General features: G+C 40.8%; 1 protein-coding gene across 1 annotated transcript in view; it reads left to right on the top strand.

Annotated features, from left to right (window-relative positions):
* LOC124529224 (uncharacterized) overlaps window positions 1-22,988 on the top strand; it is a 299,198-nt gene extending 276,210 nt beyond the window's left edge. The window contains exons 20-23 of the mRNA XM_047103062.1: window positions 18,412-18,618; window positions 19,510-19,773; window positions 21,083-21,242; window positions 22,840-22,988. Of these exons, the coding sequence (XP_046959018.1) occupies window positions 18,412-18,618; window positions 19,510-19,773; window positions 21,083-21,242; window positions 22,840-22,988 (780 nt within the window). The remainder of the gene's footprint in view (window positions 1-18,411; window positions 18,619-19,509; window positions 19,774-21,082; window positions 21,243-22,839) is intronic.
* Window positions 22,989-23,387: the final 399 nt, after the last annotated feature.

Raw genomic sequence — 23,387 nt, 5'->3', positions numbered from 1 at the left:
GCCAGTTTCAGAAGACATGACTGTATAAAGGGGGCTTGGGGTTTAAAAGGACCTGATAAATATTGTCTTAGGTTTTTCTCCACCTATAATGGGTCTGGAGTGTATGTTGAGTGAGCCAGTCTGCTGGATCTGGTACAGAGCTCCAAGCAATATACTCAATTGACCTAAATTTAGGTTAATTAAAATCTTGATGTCTAAGAATCATTTATGGGTTTTTTTAAAGCATTTTTCTGTAAGGTTTGCTTTTGCTAACATATCCAATAGCAAAAATAAATACATGAATTTTTGCTCTGTAGGACACCCATGGAACTAATAATACATACTAGGCAAGTATGTAACTTGGGTGATTTGGGAGGAAACAAAGAGGGATCAAATAAACTCTCTGCCTTTAAGATTCTTCTGCAGGGCAAGTGTTGAAGTTTGAACACTTTGCACTTTGATAATTAGTCTTACGTAGCTTTATAGTTGACAGTTACGAACTCTGTGACATTCTATTCATATATGGTGTCCTTATTTTTTTTTTTAATTTTTTTTAACGTTTTTATTTATTTTTGAGACAGAGAGAGACAGAGCATGAATGGGGGAGGGGCAGAGAGAGAGGGAGACACAGAATCGGAAGCAGGCTCCAGGCTCTGAGCCATCAGCCCAGAGCCCGACGCAGGGCTCGAACTCACAGACTGTGAGATCGTGACCTGAGCCGAAGTCGGACGCTTAACCGACTGAGCCACCCAGGCGCCCCTATGGTGTCCTTATTTTGAGAGAGAGTAGAATTCTTCCCATTGACCATGTGATTTTGGATTTTAAACCTGGTGGAGATGTTTTGGAGGAAAAACAAGGATCATTTCCCTGGAAAATAGGTAGGCAGACTCTATGTCTTTGATAATACTGGGCGAAAAGTGAAGTGATGAATCATTGTATAGTTTATGGGTTGCCTGACTGAATTACTATTCACTAAATTCCCAGTTATCATTCACTGCTTGAATGTTAAAAAACTGATTAAAAGGAAATCTGTCAAGTTTGGAAATCAACTCATTCCTGTTCTTGGCTCTAAAACTAACTCCAGATGAAGTTCACCTGACAGTAATCAGATTCAGGGTCTCCGGCCAACGTATATTACAATCTAGAACATATACTCGGCCAACTGGGCCATTCTGGGTGGCAGAATGTAGCAGGAAAAAACCCGGAAGCAATGGGGCCTGCCACACAGAGTGCTAAACTGTCAGGTTTTTTTTTTTTCTTTTTTTTTTTTTTCAGATTCTGTGGCTCAGGCACCCGCCAAGCAGGAGATTTGTGATGAATAGCGCCCATATTGATTTTTCCATAATGGAGTGTAAAAGAAAAATGGACAGGTTTTGTTGCAGGTACTTTCATGGGGCACTAAATTGGAGGATTAGTTGCAAACAGCAGTACTGATAAAGTCTGCTGTCCATCTTGATGGTTGGGTCTTTCTATTAAAATGACACATAAATAACCTATTATATCCCCCACCCATGGAAATTCAAATGCACCTGTCAACTTGATAAAGCACTTGCCTGGAGGGAAGCATTGTTTACATTTTTACTCTATTCTCCGGAAAAAAGTGAGATTCTAATTATTTCTCCCACTGTAAATTAATGCTGACTGTGATGGTTAGCACATCTCTGTATTGTTACATCTTTTGGAAAGTTAAATAATAGAACTGATCCATCATGTATTATACAACGTGTATTTTATGACAGCCTTCCCTAAGCTCTTCCATCTTCTCTCTATAAATGCTCATTTCGTCTCTAACTTGGGCGCTTTCGGAGTCTTTCTTTTTCCTATCCCATGAGGACTCTTTGTTGATACCCAGTTAATTCCAAAACTCTCAACTTCCACCCTCTGTAGCCTGCCTTATTTCTTTCCCTTTTGGAAAGACATATACGATTTTCAGCCCACGACTACTTGTTTTTAACCATCTAATGTCACTTTTAGCCTCCGCCTGGGATTTTTTTTTCCCCGTTAGATGTATCGTGTTTGAAGACAACTCATTTGACTACATTCAGAATGTCCACTCGTAAGTAATTGGGTTGATTTTTCTTCAGAATAAACTCACCTTTTCTTTGTTCTTGTTGTTAACTTTCGGTTGATATTTGTCACAATAGTCACACTCAATAATGCCTACAATAATAAGCTCTTCATTTCCCCCGACTTATCCCATAAATTTCTACCTCAACTTCTCCTTCCTCATCCTTCCCACACACTAATTCCTATAAAAAAAAAATGTTTCTTCATGGGAAGAAAGCACATAGGGACACATAGTCTCTATGAATTCCTATAACAACTCAACAACAGTTACCTAAAGTAACCTTAGGTTTAAGATTATAAAGTACCACGGGGTGCCCGGGTGGCTCAGTCGGTTGAGTGCCCGACTTCGGCTCAGGTCATGATCTTAGGGCCCATGAGTTCGAGCCGTACGTCGGGCTCTGTGCTGACAGCTCAGAGCCTGGAGCCTGCTTCCCATTCTGTGTCTCCCTCTCTCTCTCTGCCCCTAAACCACTCGCATTCTGTCTCTGTCTCTCTCAAAAATAAATAGATATTGAAAAAAGAAGAGTATAAAGTACCTTCTAATCCTGAATCTAGTGTTTTCTATTGTTTCCTGTTCACAGACACTCACGAAGAGCGCTGTGTTTCTTAAATTCTAGGTAGCCTGTAGGTGACCTCGGAATTAAAAGCCCCTGAAAGGTAAAGATTCAAGAGATGAAGTGCAGCTAACTATTTGAAGATCTCTGTACAGATATTTCTAGAATTATGGTGGAGACAGAATGCCATGCCTCATGCACTCTGTGTACAGCCTGCACAGGATTTTCTTGAAGTATCTCCAGGGATTAATTGATTCTTTCGTTGCTCTTTTTCTCCAGTTTGTGAATCTCAGGCCGATCTCTAATACCTGTATGTTCCATCAGTAAATTCCTGCCTGAATTCAAGATATTACCCCACAAAATCACTGGCAAACTTCAATTGGGCATCTGTAGCATAAACAATTTAAAAATTTGTAAATACCCTCCATTGAGCCAATTTAACAAAAGCTAAATTAGTGGCAATCAAAACCTTTTAGCTGAAATAGTCAGGCAATGTGAATAACTTCATTAATTTGAACTTTTTTTTTTGTTTTAAGATTAGTTTTTAAGAATCAACTTATGTGTCTTTAAAATCTCTTCAATTTTCCCATCACTCAAGAGATACTGATATATTCTTATGGTCTCCAAAAACATGGCAGTGTATTATCATGATCTCACGGTTCGTGAGTTCGAGCCCCGCATCGGGCTCTGTGCTGACAGCTCAGAGCCTGGAGCCTGCTTCAGATTCTGTGTCTCCCTGTCTCTTTCTGACCCTCTCCCGTTCATGCTCTGTCTCTCTCTGTCTCAAAAGTAAATAAACGTTAAACAAAAAATTTAAAAAAAAGATTACAAAAGGTGTTCACTAAAAAAATTCCTTCAGTCTGACATTGCTTAAAATCTGGATTAGAACCTTTTTTTTAAATTTGTTTTTAACGTTTATTCATTATTGAGAGATAGAGAAAGACTGAGCATGAGCAGGGGCGGGGCAGAGAGAAGGGGAGACCCAGAATCCGAAGCAGGCTCCAGGCTCCGAGCTGTCAGCACAGAGCCCAAGGCAGGGCTCGAACTCACAAACTGTGAGATCATGAGCTGAGCTGAAGTCGGATGCCCAACCCACTGAGCCACCCAGGCGCCCCAGAACCTTTTTTAATTACCCAGAAAATAGAGGTGCTTGGTTTCATGTGTGTGTGTGAGTGTGTGCATGTGTGTGTTTATAAGAGAGACAGAAACAGAGAGATACACACAGAGGCAAAGAGCACAAGTGAACACTGATGTCCTCCTCTTAACTAACCACTCATCCATTCTCCAGTCTCATGTCAAGTAAACTGAGTACACAAGAGAAACTAGTAAACATATCACCACACGTTACCTGAAATAAACAATTCACAAATTCACTGCTCCATTCTATTGATATACAGGGAGATGCTAATCTGCCTGGTGTATAGCCGGTAGAATTTCATAGCAGATGAGTTTCGTGCTAAATTTTAACTAAAATCTTGGAAATATTTATTTCCTCTGGTCTCTTAAGTGAGAAATGCATGGTAATCATTGTCCTGTGTCTTGAATTTCCGGTTCCTAAGACGGATAGATCAATGGATAACATTTATGTATTTTGGCCTTGTACTCTTTCAGATTATAGCAAAGTTGAAGAAAACAGTTCTGTTAACAAATAAGTTTATCATGATTTGCTGATGTCTAGAAACTTGAGAAAGTGAAAACACTGACGTATGGCCCTCAGTCTTGGATTTCTTATGTATTCTCAACCTAATGCACATTATCACTCTAATATCTTACTACATTTCAGAGGTTGAAATTCTCTTAGAAATTACCGAGTTCAATAACTCCATTTTACCACTGAGGAAAATGAGAAATCAAGAATTTTGCCCAAATGATAAGAATACAAATCCAGGGGCACCTGGGTGGCTCAGTCGGTTAAGCAACTGACTTCAGCTCATGGCATGATCTCACGGTTTGTGAGTTCGAGCCCCGCGTCGGACTCTCTGCTGTCGGCACCCAGCCTGCTTCAGATCCTCTTTCTTCCTCGCTCTCTGCCCCTCCCCCTCTACACCACTCATGTTCTCTTTCTCTCAAAAATGAACACACATTAAAAAAAACAATACAAATCTAAAATTTTGTTCTCATGCCTACTGGAGAAGACTGCTTTCCAGAGACAAGAAAGGATGATAAGCCAAAAACACAGGCAAAAATCAATGGTCTATTAATATTTAAAACAAATAGTAAAATGATATAATCTGCATTTACAGGTTTTGTGAACACAGAGCATAATCAAACAATCCAAAGTTTGCATTTTTAAAGTGCCCGGGTAGCTCAGTCGGTTAAGCGTCTGAGTCTTGGTTTCAGCTCAGGTCATGGTCTCACGGATTCATGGGTTTGAGCCCCACATCGGGCTCTGCACTGGCAGCACAGAACCTGGTTGGGATTCTCTCTCCCTCTCTCTCTCTGCCCTTCCCCCACTCTCACTGTCTCTGTCTCTCTCAAATGAAGTAATAAAAAAAATTAAAGTGTTCTGGGTTTGTCCTTGGTCCAAGAAAAGAACGGAAGGGAAACATTTGTTCAATATTTACTTATTTACTTTTTAAAAAATTTTTAATGTAAACTCAAATTAGGGAACCCCAATAAGAATAAATAACAAATATGTATAATTTTTAAAAAAACTTTTCCCTTTATTTTTGAGAGAGAAAGAGAGACGGAGAGAGACAGAGTGGGGAAGGGGCAGAGAGAGGAGACACGGAATCCGAAGCAGGCTCCGGGCTCTGAGCCATCAACACAGAGCCCGATGCGGGGCTCAAACGCACCAACCGTGAGATCATGACCTGAGCCGAAGTCGGGTGCTTAACCGACTGAGCCACCCAGGTGCTCCCAAAACGTATAAAATTTTGTATTACGGATAGGGTCGATCTCTTAGAAATCAAGAGATACCGCATCATCAGTTTCTATTAGCCACATTAACAACTCTAAGCATTCTGTTTCATGGCTTATGCAGTTGCAACATGAATGCACTGATAAGCTAAGTTTGTATAATGCAGTGACCCTTCAGTCTTATGTGAGTATTGTCTTCAACAGGAGGTGCTTTTCACCTCTAAAAAGGAATTGACGTAAAATTTACACAAGGACAAAAAGTTAAGAAAACAAAATATATAACTCTTAGACCTGGAAGATGCCTTAGAAAATACTTAATCCAATTTTCTCATGTTAGGGGTAAAGAAACCGAGACCCAGAGTTCACTGATGACTGAGGCAGGGTACAGTGTAGGTTCCCAGGGTATTATTCTTCATCAAGGTAAACAAGGCAAGAAGACGGGATATTTCTTTACAGCCAAGTCCCCTCCAAACACTTGTTCCCTATCATTCAATTTCAATAATAAAGAGCACAGATATAACTATTTGATATATATGGTTTAAAGTGAATATAATTTCCTAGCTTCATTGCGGCTAGGGCACTTTGGCAACAATATTTTCCACATGCTTTACAGTTTTAACGTGTGTCCATTAGGGGCACCTGGGTGGCTCAGTCGGTTAAGCGTCAGACTCTTGATTTCACTCTTGATTTCAGCTCAAGTCATGATCTCACGGTTTGGGAGTTTGAGCCCTGTGACGGGCTCCACACTGAACGTGGAGACCGCTTGAGATTCTCTGTCTCCCCAGCTCATGTGCACTCTCTCTCTCTCTCTCTCTCTCAAAAATAAATAAATATTTAAAAATAAAAAATAAAATAAAATAAAATGTGTCCTTTAGAGACAAAGTAGACACAGAGTTTAAAAGCCTAGGTTCTGGGGTCAGATGTCCTTGCAGCGATACTTTGGCTCTACCGTTTACTAATTCATCCCAGGTAAGTTAGTTGACTGCCCCCCTCCCTTCCTTCATTTTCTTTACCTGAGATTTGGGGTAATGATAACCACCTAGGTTTACGATGAGGATTAAATGCAATAATTCATGTAAAGCGGATCATTGTCTGTGTTAGTTTCCTGGGGCTGTCATTTCAGAGTGCCACACATGTGGCAGCTTAAACAACAGGAATGTGTTGTCTCATGCTCTGGGGGCTAGAAGTCCAAGGTTAAGGTGTTGGCTGGATTGAATCCTTCCGACAGTTTTGAGGAAAGATCTGTTCCATGCCTCTCTCCTGGATTCTAGCAATTTTCTGGTCAACTTTGGCATTCTTTGGCTTGTAGATGAATCACTTCAATGTCTGCCTTCATATTTATATGACATTCTCCCTGTGTGTTCACATCTCTCTCTGTGTCCAAATTCCCCCTCCCTTTTTTTAAAATAATTTTTAAATGTTTGTTTATATTTGAGACAGAAAAAGCGGGGGGGGGGAGAGTGGGGGAAGGGCAGAGAGAGAGACAGAGACAGGCTCTGAGGCTCTGAAGCTCCAGGCTCTGAGCTGTCAGCACAGACCCCAACCTGGGGCTTGAACTCACGAGCTGTGAGATCATGACCTGGGCTGAAGTCGGACACTTAACCTACCGAGTCACCCAGGTGCCCCAAATTCCCCATTTTTATAAAGACACAGTCATACTGGATTAGGGCTCATGCTACTGAGCTTGTATTGATGGAATGCAAAGGCTATTCCCAAATAAGTTCACAGTCATAGGTACTGGGATTTAAGACTTCAATATACTTTAAGGGAACAGGATTCAATCCATAGCATTTTCCCCATCCTGAGTTATTCCTTCAGTGTCAGCCAGAGTGAGTCCTTCTCTATAATGTCATAGATGTTTCTTTTCTGTTCACAAATGCTCGATGGTTTCTCAATCCAGTTACCATAAAAGCCATCATTCTTTAGGGGTCTACACATCCCTGAAGACTTGGCTTCTCACCACGGACTCCCACCACTTCGATCTGACCTCCTATTTCTCCCCTTTCTCCCTTTGTTTCAGTTCTTTTGGTTTCTTTGCTTTTTCTTGAACAAAAGGCAAGTGTGCTCTACTCACAGCCATTGCACTTGCCGTTTCTTTGTCTTACGCTATTCTCCCAGTTACATCCATGACTGACACACCTTCCCTTCATTCACATTTATTCAACTGTCTGCTTCCCAGAGAGGCTTTCCCCAAATGAAATAAAAGCTCTGAATAAAAAAAAATTGCAAGAAGTAGCTCTACCTTCCCCACTCCACCCCACTGCCTCATCCCTTACCCTGTTTCCTTTTCCTCCATAGCATGTATGATACATTCAGTTACGTACCCAATGTTTCTCTTCCCTGGCATGCCGTTTGAAGTAGAGCAAGGACTTGGTCTTATTCATTCAGTTCCATATGTCTATATTGCCTTGGTAGGAGGTAGATTTGAGTACATAGATTTTGAGTGGAAGGTTGAATGAATGAACTAATGAATGAATGTGCTTTCAACAGAGCCTTTCATTTTATTTTATTTTATTATTTTATTTATTTGTTTATTTTTAAAATATAATTTATTGTCAAATTGGTTTCTGTATAGCATCCAGGGCTCATCCCAACAAGTGTCCTCCTCAATGCCCATCACCCACTTTCCCCTCTCCCCAACCTGCCATCAACCCTCAGTTTGTTCTCAGTATTTAAAAGTCTCTTATGGTTTGCCTCCCTCCCTCTCTATAACTATTTTTCCCCCTTCCCTTCCTCCATGGTCTTCGAACAGAGCCTTTTATATAATGAGTCCTAAATAAGTATTATTTATAATTCTTATACTTAATTGATCTTTTCCCAAATAGTTACTGCTGTGATCAATTTTCAATATGCTGTTTTCCTTTTTTATTTTATTCTGCCCTGGAAAATTCATGCTCAAAGAGAGAACTACATTAAAAAAGGGGGTGGGGGAGGATGGTAAATATGATGATGAAATCAGCAATTGACAAAAATCTCGTGAAATCTCAAAAGGTGTTAATATTCTGGAAACTTAGGCTCACTAGAAGTCATTAAACTAGAAGTTTGGTTGAAAGATGAGTGCCAATTTCTCCCATTCTTTTATTTTTCAAGACAAAATTCTGTATCTTTCCATATATAGCCTTTCTCTTCCTTCTAAATCTCAGCCTAGGGGAGATTTCCAGAATGAGTCATTTATTTCCATCACTTCCAGACATGATTTATGCCTCCTCAATTTTTTTTAGAATTTTTAATCTCTCATAGAGCATTTAAAACTTCTTAGTTGTAGGCCACGTGGATGACTTAATCAATTAAGCTCCCGACTTTTGATTTCGGCTCAGGTCATGATCTCACCATCATGGGATTGAGCCCTTAGATGGGCTCGATCCTGACTGTTGAGCCTGCTAGGGTTTTGCTCTCTCCCTCTCTCTCTGCCCTTCCCCTGCTCACACACACTCTCTCTCTCAAAATCAATAAATAAACTTAAAAAAAAACTTCATTGTAAATGGGAATTATTTATATATGTGTCTCACTTCCCTTCCTAAATTGTAAATTTCGTGGAACCCAAGATGATATAATTTAACCTGTATATCTCACAACATCTGGCTTGAATGAGGGACTCAAAAACATTGTTGAATAATGAAAAAGGACCTAGTTTTTATTTATTTATTTATTTATTTATTTATTTTTTATTTTTTTTTTTAATTTTTTTTTTCAACGTTTATTTATTTTTGGGACAGAGAGATACAGAGCATGAACGGGGGAGGGGCAGAGAGAGAGGGAGACACAGAATCGGAAACAGGCTCCAGGCTCCGAGCCATCAGCCCAGAGCCCGACGCGGGGCTCGAACTCACGGACCGCGAGATCGTGACCTGGCTGAAGTCGGACGCTTAACCGACTGCGCCACCCAGGCGCCCCAAAAAGGACCTAGTTTTAAAGCACAAATGATACCCACCGATTTCTTTTATGATTGTGAAAAATAATTGGGAAACCTTCCCTGGTCCTGTAAGAGGAAGATGTTAAATTAAATAGAGTCCCTTTTTTATGCCATTAAACCATTATTAGTCCAGTCAAAATAATATTTCTTTACTTGTTGAGCTGTTTAATAAGACAATTAATTATCATATAATAGCTTTGGAGTAAAGGTTTATATGCGTGCAAAGGGGTATTATTCCAGGAGAGTTATGACTTAGGCAATCTTTGGCTTGTGGGTGGAGTGGGTGGATGATATGATAAGATAGCAGCTGAAAAAACTTCAGTAAATTAGGAAATAAGGAATTACAACTTGCATTGTGGGAAGCTGGTGGAGAGTTCACCTTGCCTACACTTCTGATGGAGTGGTCTTAGAATTTTTTTTTTTTTAATTACATACAAGAGCTGTTGTTTTGCATATCCATTTTGGATCTGGCCAAAATGAATCAATTTCAGCAGCTTCAAAGAGCTAAAGAGGCATGTTTAGGCATGGTAAAAACAAAACAAAAACCGGGTGCCTCCAACACTGAACCAATTCAAATCACTTAATTCACGTACGTGTTCCTTCCACAAATACATATGTGGGGCCCCTTCTGAACCAGGCTCTATTCCCTTTTTCTCACAAAGCTTACATTTGGGTGCAGGAAGACAAGAAACAAGTAAATCTAGAATGTGGTTGCTAGTATACTTTCAGTAAGTGTGGTGCTGAAAATAAAGCACAGGGTATGGCTGAGGATACAAATGTTATTTCATATGGGGCGAGGTCAGGAGAGATGCACTGATAAGGTGACATGTGAGCAGCATTTTAAAGGAATGGAGTGTGCTACTAGGTGTCTTGGAAAGATTCACGCAACAGCCATTGCAAAAACTCATGCAGGAGCATGCTCAGTGTTTGGTAAGTTCACCCTAGCCGCTGCTAATTCTCCTTCCTAGATTTTCAGCCAATTTATACTCCCTAACTAAGGTTTAGGGGGAAAAAATTGGTTAGGATGTAAGAAAAATGATAATTTGTATAGTTTTGTTCATTTCAGTTAAGGCAAAAATGTTTGAGCAACTGAACTTTGGGGGTTACTTACCCTGAATATAAAGTAAAACACTCAAACATACACACACATACATGCACATACAGACAACTTCTCCCTCTATCGTTTGCTTGCCTTACGCTTTGGTATTTTTCTACTGTTGGAGAAAATGAAGCCAAAAGTATGGGATAAGAACCAAGTCTGAGTCACCAGTATGGTGGTGGTGATTTTAGATGAGTATTTGCTGATAGAGAGCTCACAGCACATCAAAGCAAAGGTAGGGGTGCTGGTGGAATAAATATTTTAGAAAGAAAGAGCAAGTCATTTCTTGGTGGCATTGAAGGGAAGAAAAAGAGGCTCCTTTTAAATTTGAAGATCTGGGTATATTGTGCAATTCTTTGGCCATGGTTTATTTATTTTATGAAATCTGACTGTAAAATTAAGTTTTTTTTTCTTTCTGTATCTATAAAGAGGGAAGCACATGAATGGAAAATACTGCTGGCCACGTCATTATGAGTGCTTTCCTCTTCAACAAATGCATTTGCCACCTGTAGGATTTATCTCCAAAAGCAGCTGGCAGCTGGAGCAAAGTTTAGTTTTTTTCCCTTCCCTTTCTCCTTTCTGTCATCTTTTGAATCTCATCTCCGCTCCTGATGTCAGATTTGTAGTGAAACGTTTTCACCTTATAGTCCTCTCTTCCTATGCCAGCGGTTCCCATGCACAGTGCAAAGACAGGAGTGTGGGGGGGGGGGCGGGGATGGGGACTGGAGACGGGGAGGCAGGAGGGGGTACGGGGAGCTGCTCCATGCTTGCACACTCTCTGAAACAAATCTGTAGTTGTTCCCAAGTAGGTGCATCTGTGCTATTATCAATACTGGCATACATATGTACAGAAACCTTGGGAACACTGCTAAGACCTGGGACCTTCTACTTGCATGAAATGACCTGTAACTCTTTCTTTCATTTACTTCCATTCCCAAGGCCTTTGACACATGTCAGAACCAGAAGTTCTTTGTGGCCTCCTCGCGCCTTACTTAAGAAATTTGCAGCAGTGCTATGAAAAGCACATATATCTGTGAATAGATACAAGATATAAAATTGTGGGGGTTACTAACATTAGAGATATTCCCAACAGCAAAACTGATTATCTAATGTGTATACAGGCACATAAAGAATATTTTAGCTTTCCCAAATTGCATAATTTCTACCCAAATTAAGCACAGGTAATTTTGTTCAGAAGTATGGCTTTCTGGCAATGCAACATAGTTTATTACCTTTCTCTAAATTGATTCAAATTTACTTAAGTGCTCCTTCTATACTCCTAATGGTCGTGTTAAAGAAAGAAACAATAAAGGCATAATCGTCTTGCTTACCTAATTTATTTATGGGTAATCTTCTATTAATTTTTTGCCCTTTTATTTCAAAGAACATACAAAATGAAGAAACTTGCAAAATTGCTGAGATCTATAGTTTGCATGGAAATAAAAATATCTTGATGAAAATTGAAAACATTATCAAATGTGTAATATTTGCTTCCAAAACTTCTGATAGTATCTCAGCGTTTAGTGTTTAAGCCAAGGTCATAGGTGAGATTTTTATGTGAGCCAAGTATGTCTCTGTCCAGAAAGTGGAAACTACGGATGAATCAAGGAAAAATGTAAATCCATTTTTATATTTGGAAAACCAAACCAAATCCTGCCATGTTTTTTTCCATCCTGTGAACAAGAATTACTATTTTTTACTAGACCCAAATCTTGGAAATGTTGCCATTTTTTAAAATCTACACTGGAATACATGATATTGTGGTACTACAGACACATTTAGTGAGACATTTGCATTCATTGATTCTAAAGAAAGGTGTTGCTTTCTAAGACAACACAAAACACCCATCTTACTGAGACCTAGTTTTTTAGTGACATAGTCTCTCCCAATGAAATGGCGAATAAAATCACCATCAACAAGACACAACTTATTTGGAGTTCTAAGCTTTAAATACCCAAGAGACCAAATGGATTATCCAGTATGACCTAATTTCCTGACCCTGGTTCCCTCTTGCCAACTTTCCACACTTGTAAATAGAGTGCAAATTCCAGTGAGGAAAGAAAAGAAATCCACCCCCAAGAGCCGGCCTGTTAAAAATGTATCTATGCAGTAAATGTATGTACCACTGTGTAATTATAATAACATAAACAAATCCACTATAAGGACATTCACATCAGACCTAATTTCATGCTGAACTATTATAATGCAATTAACAGCCTCATAGTCCTATTTTAATTAAGCTCTGTTGTGAAATATGCAGCATTTGAACCTGTTCCGGCCTGTTTCGTCTATCATTTTATTACCGCCCTTAACTTGTTTTTCTGCTGAACGATGAGTTTCATTTAAGGATTACAGTTTGCGGGTCTGGCATTTTGTGGGTTCTTCTAAGCCACTGTGTGTCCAGATTGAGCTCTTCAGAGGCGTACTTCCTGGGCCGTCCTGGAAGGGAAGGGACGGAGTCGATTGGTTTTATGAAAGAGATTTCAGACGACAGGAGAGGCACAGTAGCTGTCTTCTGGCCTATCATTTCCAGAAATACTGAGTGAACTCCAATTTTCCAGGGATATTACTCAGACTGCCAAATAGTTTAACCATTCCTCACTAGGAAATGGAAAACAAAGGCATCTATAGAAAATGCACTTTATAGAAAAATCATATCCTGCTTCCTTCCTTTTATCCCTCACCTACCCTAGGCAAGAATGTCTAGGTTGTCTGGTATTTGCCTTAACAAATCTTTCCCTTCCTCTATTTGGATTGCCTTCATGGTCTGAAAAAAAATCAAATGAGAAATATTGCACGTGAATATTTATCAACTATCAAAAGGCAGTTTGCTGAGAAGCTTGTTACTCTACAGCTAGTTTTAAAGAAATAGAGCGAAAAGTCAAAGAGGACATAGTCGCCAAGAATCACGTTCGCTCACGTAGGTTATTCAGGCTTGAGCCAAAGGACCAAAGAAAAATCGAATGGTGATTTCCTCATCACTCCTCACCTCTGTGTCCATCCATCTGATCTGCCTTTCTTCAGATTTAGTTCCCGTTGTAAAAATCCATGTTCTTCTTCTTTTTTTAATTTTTTTTTTTTTTTACCTTGCCCTACTTTCTTAACCCTAGGGAGGATTTTAAGAAGGTTTCAAAGCTAAGCATCCCCAACTGCTTCAGGCTGTCTTTGGTTGTAAGTCAGAATATAAAGCAATTACCCGTAGGGTAGGATGCGTTCATGGCCAATGGGAGAATGTTCAATATATCAGCAGGTAACCGAAAATATTCTCTTCTGCGTGAACATCTGGTTCAGATTCTTAACCATTTCTAGTGAGGTTTTATGGGTCTCTTTCCCTCACCTCTGCTGTGCTCTGCCTTCTTTTCCATAAGGAGCGTGTACCCATACAGCAAAATAATGGGGTTTAACCTGATCCACATGCTTTGCTGTTGACAGGTATTCGATTATCCTATCTTAAGAACTGCTAGCTAGAAATCCTAAAAACGACCCCAATTGCTTTAGTGTTACAACTTTATGGTCCAAAAGAAGGGAGAATAACACACCCTGGTGTTTTTTCTGGTTGATCTTCGATTCAAAGAACCTCAAGACAATTCCACGGGGTATAGTAGACTTAATGTCTGCAGTGCTTTTGTTAAAATTTTTGTAATGTTTGTTTATTTCTGAGAGCCAGAGAGAGAGGGGACATGAGCGGGGGAGGGGCAGAGAGATAGGGGGATGCCCGCAGTGCTTTTGACACTGCCTCTGTTCCTGGTTTTCGTGACGACCTGTGCCACACTCTTTTTGAGTCAAAAAAGGGTGTTTATAGAGCTCCCACCCAGGATAAAACAAAAACAAAACAAAAACAAAAACAACCAAAAAAAAAAAAAAAAAAAAAGCAAAACCGAAAACCAACTTCCTTCGGATTCTTCCAGACGAGCACCTAACTCAAGGGAAAACTCCGCGTCCATGGTCATGTTCGGACACATCCCCATTCTGCAGCCACACGCGAACACACCAAGATAATAGTGTATTATGTGATCAAACGTTTAATGATCAAACGTTAATAGTGTATTACGTGATCAAACGGTGTAATCAGAGGTGCACGGGCTTCGGAGTGAGACCAACCTGGGTTCAAATATCAGAGTGACTTGATTATTGTTGGGGTCTCATGTCTTTTCCCCATCTGAGCTATGTGAGAAAATTAAGGAAACCCAAGAACCAGACCGAAGGCCACAAACATGCCAGCCTCATCACTGATAAAGCCATTTGGAAGATACGGGTCTAAATCAGCTGCCAGGTGGGCTTGTTAATGCATCACCCCATAAGGACGGAGACTCGACAAGAGACAGAGTTGGAATGCAAGGTCGATCTCAGAAGAGGATACTCTTGTTAAACCTAGACTATGGATGGGCAGAGAATATGGGTGCTTCCTAGAGGCAGCTTGGATGTAACAGAACGAAAGGGACGGGACGGGGTGGGGGGGGCGGTATTCTGATTTCTTGTTCCGAGTTCACCAGGGAGAGAATAAGTAAAGTTGTGGAGAGAAGCCAGGAGTGTAGGGCTAACTGAGGTGAATAAGGATAATGAATAAGGATTATCTCTTAGTAAATATCATCACATCACTGTGTCTTCAGACAAGTTGCTTAACATTTCTGAGCCTTAGTTTCCTAATCTAGAAAAAGGGAATAATACACCAATTTGGCAGACTTGCACGTTAAATAAAAATATACATACAGACGTGTGTGTGCGTGTGTGGTGTGTGTTAACCGCCCATGTTAAGACCTGCCACTAAATATTGTTGACTTACTTTCAAGTCCACCTACCTCTTTCTACCTAGACACTTAGATCAAAGATGTCTCGGGGCAGAGAGCAACTTATGCTCTCTTCCCTAGGATTAGAAATGGTTAAAAAGGAGAGGACCGAGGAAGTGCGTCATCCAAGTGAATAAAAACTATTTAAGAAATCTCCTCGGCATGTTTTCCTGCCCAGATCCTGAAGATCACTTACCATTTTGAAATGAGTCGGCTTCCACAGTAGGAGTTGCTGCTCCGCAGACAAATGTGTACATCTTCATAGACCTGTAGGCGGACAAATGGTGTCCAGGACTGCCACACGGGTTCGTTTCATATTGCATTTCCAAGACAGAGAGGCTCTTATCTATCAAGGCTCCAATCTAACTCCCGTATCACCCGGTGCTTTGTGGAAGGCGCGGAGGCTCTATGGGTCTCCCGGACATGCCATGCTTGTTCCCGTCTCATTCATTGTATTCTGCTTTTCCCGAAGCTCCATCTTTTACATCCAGAGGCTTGGAAACATCAGTGAATGGGCGCCTTTAAAGAAGAGAAGGAGAGATGTATGTAATACCTGGCCTGGAGCTGTGGGCACCGGGCGGAGAGCTAGGTGGCCTCGGTGCTGAACCTGCACAGATTTCTTGGGGGCCTGAAGGCGGGCTCTCATGGTTCCTGTCCTGATTTTTCCCTGGGGGTGTGTGGTGTTGGCTTACCATCCTCACCAGGCGACCACGCACATTTAAGAATGAATTATAAAAATTGATTTGTGTTTGCATAGTTGCTGCCACAGTTGTGACATAGTTTCATAAATTTCTCATACATTTTGAGATAGTCAATGAATTGATTGTTGCCCCCCACCAAAGCTGCACTATGTGCTCACTCACCGTAGCCCCATTTCAGTGGGGTCACTGGCCAGTGGGGTCTCAGGCTTTGAGGCCTCTCTCTCACTCACACCTCTATATCTACCTAGTGACCAAACTCTGGTGGGTCTACCTCTGGAAAAGAAATCATGGACTCTGTCTCCAATCCAACCCAAATGCCAGCCCTCATCATCTATCTTGGGTGGGATGATCTCCAATCTCTTGTCCTTCTGGTCTACCTTTCCCGATGCTTTCAGCTCTATTCCTGTAAAATACAAGTCAAATCAGGCCTCTCCTCTATTCCAAAAACTCCCCCCCTTTACGAATTACAATCAAAATATGTTAGCACAGGGTCTGACAGCTTTGCAATCCCAGATGATGTTTTCAGCCTCATATCCTGGCCTTCACACTCCTGCTACAATCCAATCCATGGGACCATTCATCGGCCCTTGAGTCCAACGTGCACGTTTGCATATCAGTACCATTAGGACTACTGCTCCTTTGCGAGAAACACCTATGGTTCTTTTCACACCTACGGAAATCCTGCGAGGGTCTTGAGATACAATTCAAATCTTACTTCCTCCATAAGGTTCCTTCTGTGTACTCATCACAGCTAAAGTTGAGTTAAATGTATACTTACCATGAATTCCTGCTAGACTGTTAGCTCCTAAAACATATTTCGATTTTCTCAGAAACCTTAGAAGGGATCCTCAGTAAACTCCTGTTTTTAATTATAATAGACCTTGATCTTTTCTCATTCAAACCATTTACCACTTCTGTACCTGTTCATCCAGATTTCAATCTTGCCTTTTTAGTTTCAAAGAAAAAAGAATCACTAGACTTGAAGTAACGAGTAATTGGCCAGAACTTTCTTTCAGTTTGCGATATCTTTACATATTTCTGAGGGTTTAAAGTATTTGTGAAACGTATTAGGAGGAGTTAACTTTGGAGCACATGTTTGATATGGACTTTCTGCAAAAAACAGATAAATGTTTCCTGCCTCAGAAAAAAAATCAGTGAGGAAAGAAATCCATTGACTACTTTCCTCTACTTCTGAAACTACGGCATCTACAGATATGAAAATTGGAAATTATAGAAAGCATCTATATAGCTCAATGGGTGTAGGAAATGATAAGATATCTGGAGACTAGAAGGTTTATCAGCCACAAACAAATGTTATAATGGTACAGTCTAATCTTCATCACCAGTATTTTTAAAAAAAATTTTTTAATGTTTATTTATTTTTGAGACAGAGAGAGACAGAGCATGAATGGGGGAGGGGCAGAGAGAGAGGGAGACACAGGATCTGAAGCAGGCTCCAGGCTCTGAGCCATCAGCCCAGAGCCTGACGCGGGGCTCGAACTCACGAACTGTGATATTGTGACCTGAGCTGAAGTCGGACGCTCAACCGACTGAGCCACCCAGGCGCCCCACTAATATTTTAAAGTTTTTAAAAAAGAGAGGGGGCAGACAGAGGAGACAGAGAATCCCAAGCAGGCTCTGTGTCATCAGTGCGGAGACTGATACAGGGCTCGGACTCACAAACTGCAAGTTCATGCCCTGAGCCAAAGTCAAGAGTCAGAGATGCTCAACCAACTGAGCTACCCAGGCTCCCCTTCATCACCGATATTTTACACAAGCAATAAAACAGTGTCTTTTCCACTCATTCCTAATTCAATTAATATTAATGAAGGCCCCACAGGTACATCGTATCAGAAAATAGAATTGTTACCTGAGAAATCCTACCAGAAAAAAAAGTCCAGTAAGTACAACAGTTGGGATCATTACAATGGCAAAATAGTAGGTAAATGTACAAAGTAGGCAAAAATCCTGCCCTGTGCAGTTCAGCAAAACACATCTTTAATTTATCTTGTCCACTGTTTTGATGATGCCGAGACCTAGCACTTAGCACAGCGGGAACAAGGAAAAATGAGCAAGGATTTCTTTTGGATGAGAATGCACAAACACCTATTCGTAATGCCATTCATAAGCATTTTTTTTTTTTAATCAACATTGTCATTGTCACATCCCGCTTGATCTTCCTACTTTGGGTTAATATGGGAGCCAATTACAGCTTCATCTGTTTAGAATTAACTTTATGGAGCACACACCGGGGATTTGTCTATCTTCACTATTTAGATACATGTCATAAAAATATGCATGGAATGGAGTGCAGGCATTGCAGATGGCAGAGACCTACAGATTTATTGTAAAATCATTTAAAATTGGTTATGCTCTTGCCAGAAGTTAATTAATTTTTTTCTCTTCATTTCTGGGGCCGGGGGGGTTGGGGGGGGGCTCTGTGTCTCACTAGGTGGCAGTGTATGATTATATCTGGAAAAACCATGGTTTCAAGTCCAGAATCTCCAGCTGTGACCTCCAAAAGCAAAATGAAATTTCTGTGTCTGCACTTGGTCCAGGAGATATTATTTCTCATGTATCTATATACACCGTTTATCCCAGTGGATTCCAAGAGCTGTACCGCCATTTTCTCAGACTCCCCAGTGGTGCCATTGTTGAGGTACGTACATATGAAAATATTTTAATGCAAATGCTGTGTACTTTTAGTGCATGGATGTATATGTTTGTGTGTGTGTTAAAACTTGATTTCAAGGGCTGCAAAATTACGCTGCGAGCATATTGTAATTAATGTTTTTTTTGAATACCCCAAATAGACTTGATGATCTATTTCAGTGTTTTCCTTTAGAAATAAAGGCACTATGTAAGAAATAAACTGTTTCTGCACATAGCTGTGTGGGAGAGAGATGGAAACAAATCAAGTGAAATGATTCAGGATTCAGCCTATGCCAACTTTGACTCAGTTAACATTAGTAAATATCAGCAGGTTGATAAAGAGGGGTTCTCTGAGTCCACGGACACTTCAATTTCTCAGGAAAGTACACAGTCCCTGGCTGAAATTCTCTCACACAAAATAAATGAAATGGTGGCATTTCATACTATTTCCATGAGAAAATTCTTAAAACATTAAGTGCTCACCCTTAAATTTTAAGAAACGTTCAAGTAGCACGTAGCAAAGGTCTTGAAGTCATGTTTTCTCTTAAAAAGTCAGAGCCTTTAGGTGAGCTAACTTGAGTTTAAAAAAGAAATCTCTCCCATTGCACCACATTCTTAAAATCCAAATTTCATGGCACGTTTAAACCTGAGGCTCAGCCCTATTTGCCTCAGTGTTACTGAATTCCGAAGTCAGAATGAATGTTATTTCCCATTATATGGTGGAGATAAAGGGTACAGGAGAAGGAAAATTTAGATACATTTCACATCTGGTTCCCTAGACGTGTTGGCATGCGAATCACTTAACAGTGTCACACTATTAATTTGTAAGAATTTGCAGAATATTTCTGTTCCCACCACCCTTTCCCTATGGACTTTGGCCATTGTTTTTATTATAAAGTTGATGAAGGCCTGTCCTCATAAAATTCGTTTGAATATAACCTTGAGGAAATTTCACGTGGCTTGGAGAGCAGTCTTGCAGATAGGGAGCCTCTCGTGTCTACAATCCCAACCCACGACAGCGTTTGGATACTTGAGCGACTCACATAGAGACTGTACTTGGAAAAAGCACAGACGTGCCCCAGGATTCTTGATCGCTTCACCTCCTCACTCCCTTACTGAGGTGGGAAATGACAGAACTGTGCCTATTGTAGCAAAGCAACAGGTAGGGAGATTCTGAATGTATGTGATAGAATTCTTTGTGGGTTTGGGTCAAGGGCTGCTGTAGGGTCCTTTTTAGACTTCTGAAGCATTTGCTTTAGAAATCTCCGTACGGAGCAAAACTGCCCTGGTTTAATTGGGGTTTTTTTTTTGGTGTTTTCTTGTTTTGTTTTGTTTTGCTTGTTTTGCTTGTTTTTATTTTGCACAGGTGTGTGCTTAGGTACGTGCATACACTGTGCACTGAAAGACCTAAAGAAACCAGGACACCAGGGGTGTCTGTGCTTCTGTTACAAACCATCTTGTGGCCACTTGCAGGCCTTGGGACCTGAGTGGGAAGGCCCCGCGCGAGATGACGCGTTCTCACTAGCCGAGCAATCATCAGGACCCTTTGACTCACTCACTTCTGCATTTGCTCCAGAGCCCTGCCTTCGTCATTCCCCACTCCTTTCTGCCTACATTCCTATCTGTAAAACTGGGTTCATGTATACGTCTGCTCCCTGCCTCATAGAGATTTGGGGCAGATGAATGGGATCACATTTGCAAGGTACCTTTAGCTCTTTTTCTTTTTTTCAACTTTTTTAAATTTATTTTTGGGACAGAGAGAGACAGAGCATGAATGAGGGAGGGGCAGAGAGAGAGGGAGACACAGAATCGGAAACAGGCTCCAGGCTCTGAGCCATCAGCCCAGAGCCCGATGCGGGGCTCGAACTCACGGACCGCGAGATCGTGACCTGGCTGAAGTCGGACGCCCAACCGACTGCGCCACCCAGGCGCCCCTAGCTCTTTTTCTTAAAAAAGTGTAAAATAAAGATGCCGAAGTATGATGGATCATGCAGTGTTAAATTCATTCAACTGGTCAACATTGTTTCCCCAAGTACTAATAGCAACATTATGCTAAAAAAGAAGTCACTTTCTGGAAGGATTGAATCGTGAGGCAATAGGGCTCATGGGCACATCTGACTCTCTTAGCCTGTGTTTTTGCCACTATTGCATTATGTGATGGTAATGGTAGAGTGGCATGGGTGATGCAAAAGTCCACCCCGGCATTTGCGAACCTGTGCCCAGCAGAGATTCTAGCAAGTGCTGAACCAGCTCTCCCTCTTTTGCAGATGCCAGGAAATGCACAAGGTCCTGCTTACTCGTGGGTCTGCAGTCTAGACATTCCCCACTTATTTCTTCATGCTTTGCTTTTCCTGCTTTTTGCTCTATGAAATCTATTGAAACCCATTTCAAACTGACCTATCCCCTTGCAACTTCTCTAACACTTAGCACGAGTACTAGATTTTATTTAACTTTTCTAAACTTGTTTCCAGTATGAAATTTTGTCTTCTAAGAGGACAGGAACCGTAAAACAGTACAAGTTGTGGAGCAACTTGAATATTAGACAAATTTTCTTTCAGCCACATGGCCGGCTATTGACAATCGTCTTAGTTTCCTCCCTATCTCTCCTCACCCTCACCAGGTTACTCCCAGGTGTGTTATTGGCCTTGTGAGCTATAAAACCTGAAATTGGAGGGCATTTGAGACCGGTCTTTTGTAACCTCAGTGAGAGATGAAATTAGTGTATTTCTTTCCCAAAGATGTATGCATTGAAAAGAAATTTCAAAAATCAACATCTAGGTAGATGATGCTTTCTGGATTAAAGAAAAATCTATTTGACTTTTAAAATTATGGTTTATAAGTGGTCAACTACTCAGATAAAGTTAACTCCCTATCTCTATACTAAGTGTGGTATTGATGCTCTAGGAAATCTACTAAATTGCATTGACTTCCTGGATGCCAAATGGTTCTCCAAGGTTCGTAAGTGGGCACCATGGTATCCTTTCCATTAACGCCCACATTATGTGGATTGAGAGAATTTCTATTTAGGAAATGACTTAGACCCACTTGGAAATACCTGCGAGATCCAAACCACATTTTTAATGGATACTCTGCTATGGGAAGAAAAAGGTAGCTGTGTCTGAGCCTCATTTATTTAGAAATCTAGATGTGGCAAAAAACAAAATAAAAATGGATGAAATTTTGCTTCAGCCTTCTAGCCTGAACATGAGTCTTAAAGGTTTTATGGTGGATTTTGTTTTATTTTTTATTTTTTTTGACGTTTATTCATCTTTGAGAGACAGAGAGAGACGGAGCATGAGCAGGGAAGGGGCAGAGAGGGGGAGACAAAAAATCGGAAGCAGGCTCAGGCTCAGAGCTGTCAGCACAGAGCCCGACGCAGGGCTTGAACTCACAAACTGTGAGATCATGAGCTGGGCCGAAGTCGGACGCTCAACCGACAGAGCCACCCAGGCACCCCTCTGGTGCATTTTAAATAGAATTTCTAGTTCTGTAAGATCCTTTTGCATTTAGCACAGCTCTAACTGGTGATAAGAGTGATTTCAAAGCCTCTCCTTATCCTGATATGAAATATAGGTCATATGGTAACCTTTTTCTTTCTCTCAATAAAACCCTAGTAATTTGGGTTTGAACAAATTATCTTCAAGATTTTATTTTTATGGAAAGTCATGTTTTTGGACAGAATGGGTTCTACATTAAAGAGGTCAGATTTCACACATCTGAATAGAAGTTATATTACCAAGGATCTTTGCAATGGATTTGTGTTCACCATTTTGTTTTTCATCCAGACCTGTCACCCATAAGGACATGGCTCTTACTGTGTTCTACATATTTTGCTTTAAGGAGTAAAGTGCCCCCCCCCACACACACACACTTGTGCAGAAGGTCATTGCTCTGTCTGTCGATGAGCACCTCTCTTTAATTCTCTTTTTATCTTTACCTCTGAGCTCAGTGATTCCTTAGACCCTCAGAGATCAATGCTTCATCTCTACTCCATAGGTAGGCTATCCTGTGTGTGCATGTTTTTTCTTTTTTTTTTTTAAGTACAAAGTTACTTTAAAGTTTTTAATGCTACAAAACCTAGAAATCCAGGCAAGACTAGTACAGATTCATCAAGTCACAAATAAGCTTCCCGATCCCAGGGTATCCGCTGCAATTAAGAAAGTCCTTGGAGCATTGGTTGGGGTGGGATGGGAAAAGGGGTTTTTTTTTTTTTTTTTTTTGTCATTAGAGGCAGTGTCGCCCGGTGGTCTGAGCGGAGAAGTGGGAGTCAGGAACTCGGCGATCTCACAGAGGCTCTGTGAGACCCAGCTAAGCCGCTTCGGGCAAGTCTCTGGGCCTCAGGAGGACGGGCTCACCTACTTTGAATCTCCCATCTGAAGAGCTCCTTACCCAGGGCCAGGAGATACACAGCAGGAAGCCTGATTCCTTGTCTGCAAAATGAGAATATTAATACTTGCCTAAATAACACATTAACCAATTAATGATTGTTAAGTGCTCTGCTGATAGAAAGCAGCAGGAGAAGAAAGGCAAAAAAGAAAAATGGAAACACAGTTTTGTTACTAGATGAGTTTTACTCAGCTCTGGGCTTTTCTTCTGCTCATGGAGTTCAGTTACCACACAGTGCAAAGAGTAGGTGTTGGGACTGGACCTTTGTTAGTCTCAATGAGAAGATCGCAGATAAGTTGACTGTCCCCTGCAAATCTATATAATGCTTTGAATAGGCAGAGTGGAGGGGTAGGGGAACCACTTGAATTTGGTCCTTGAATCAGTAAATTG

Source organism: Lynx rufus, unplaced genomic scaffold, assembly GCF_022079265.1.
Source record: "Lynx rufus isolate CCGP_SWC_20201006 ecotype Redwood Valley unplaced genomic scaffold, mLynRuf1.p SCAF_6, whole genome shotgun sequence".
Taxonomy (NCBI): domain Eukaryota; kingdom Metazoa; phylum Chordata; class Mammalia; order Carnivora; family Felidae; genus Lynx; species Lynx rufus.
The sequence above is the reverse complement of the archived record's forward strand: the minus strand, read 5'-3'. Positions and strand labels throughout refer to the sequence as shown.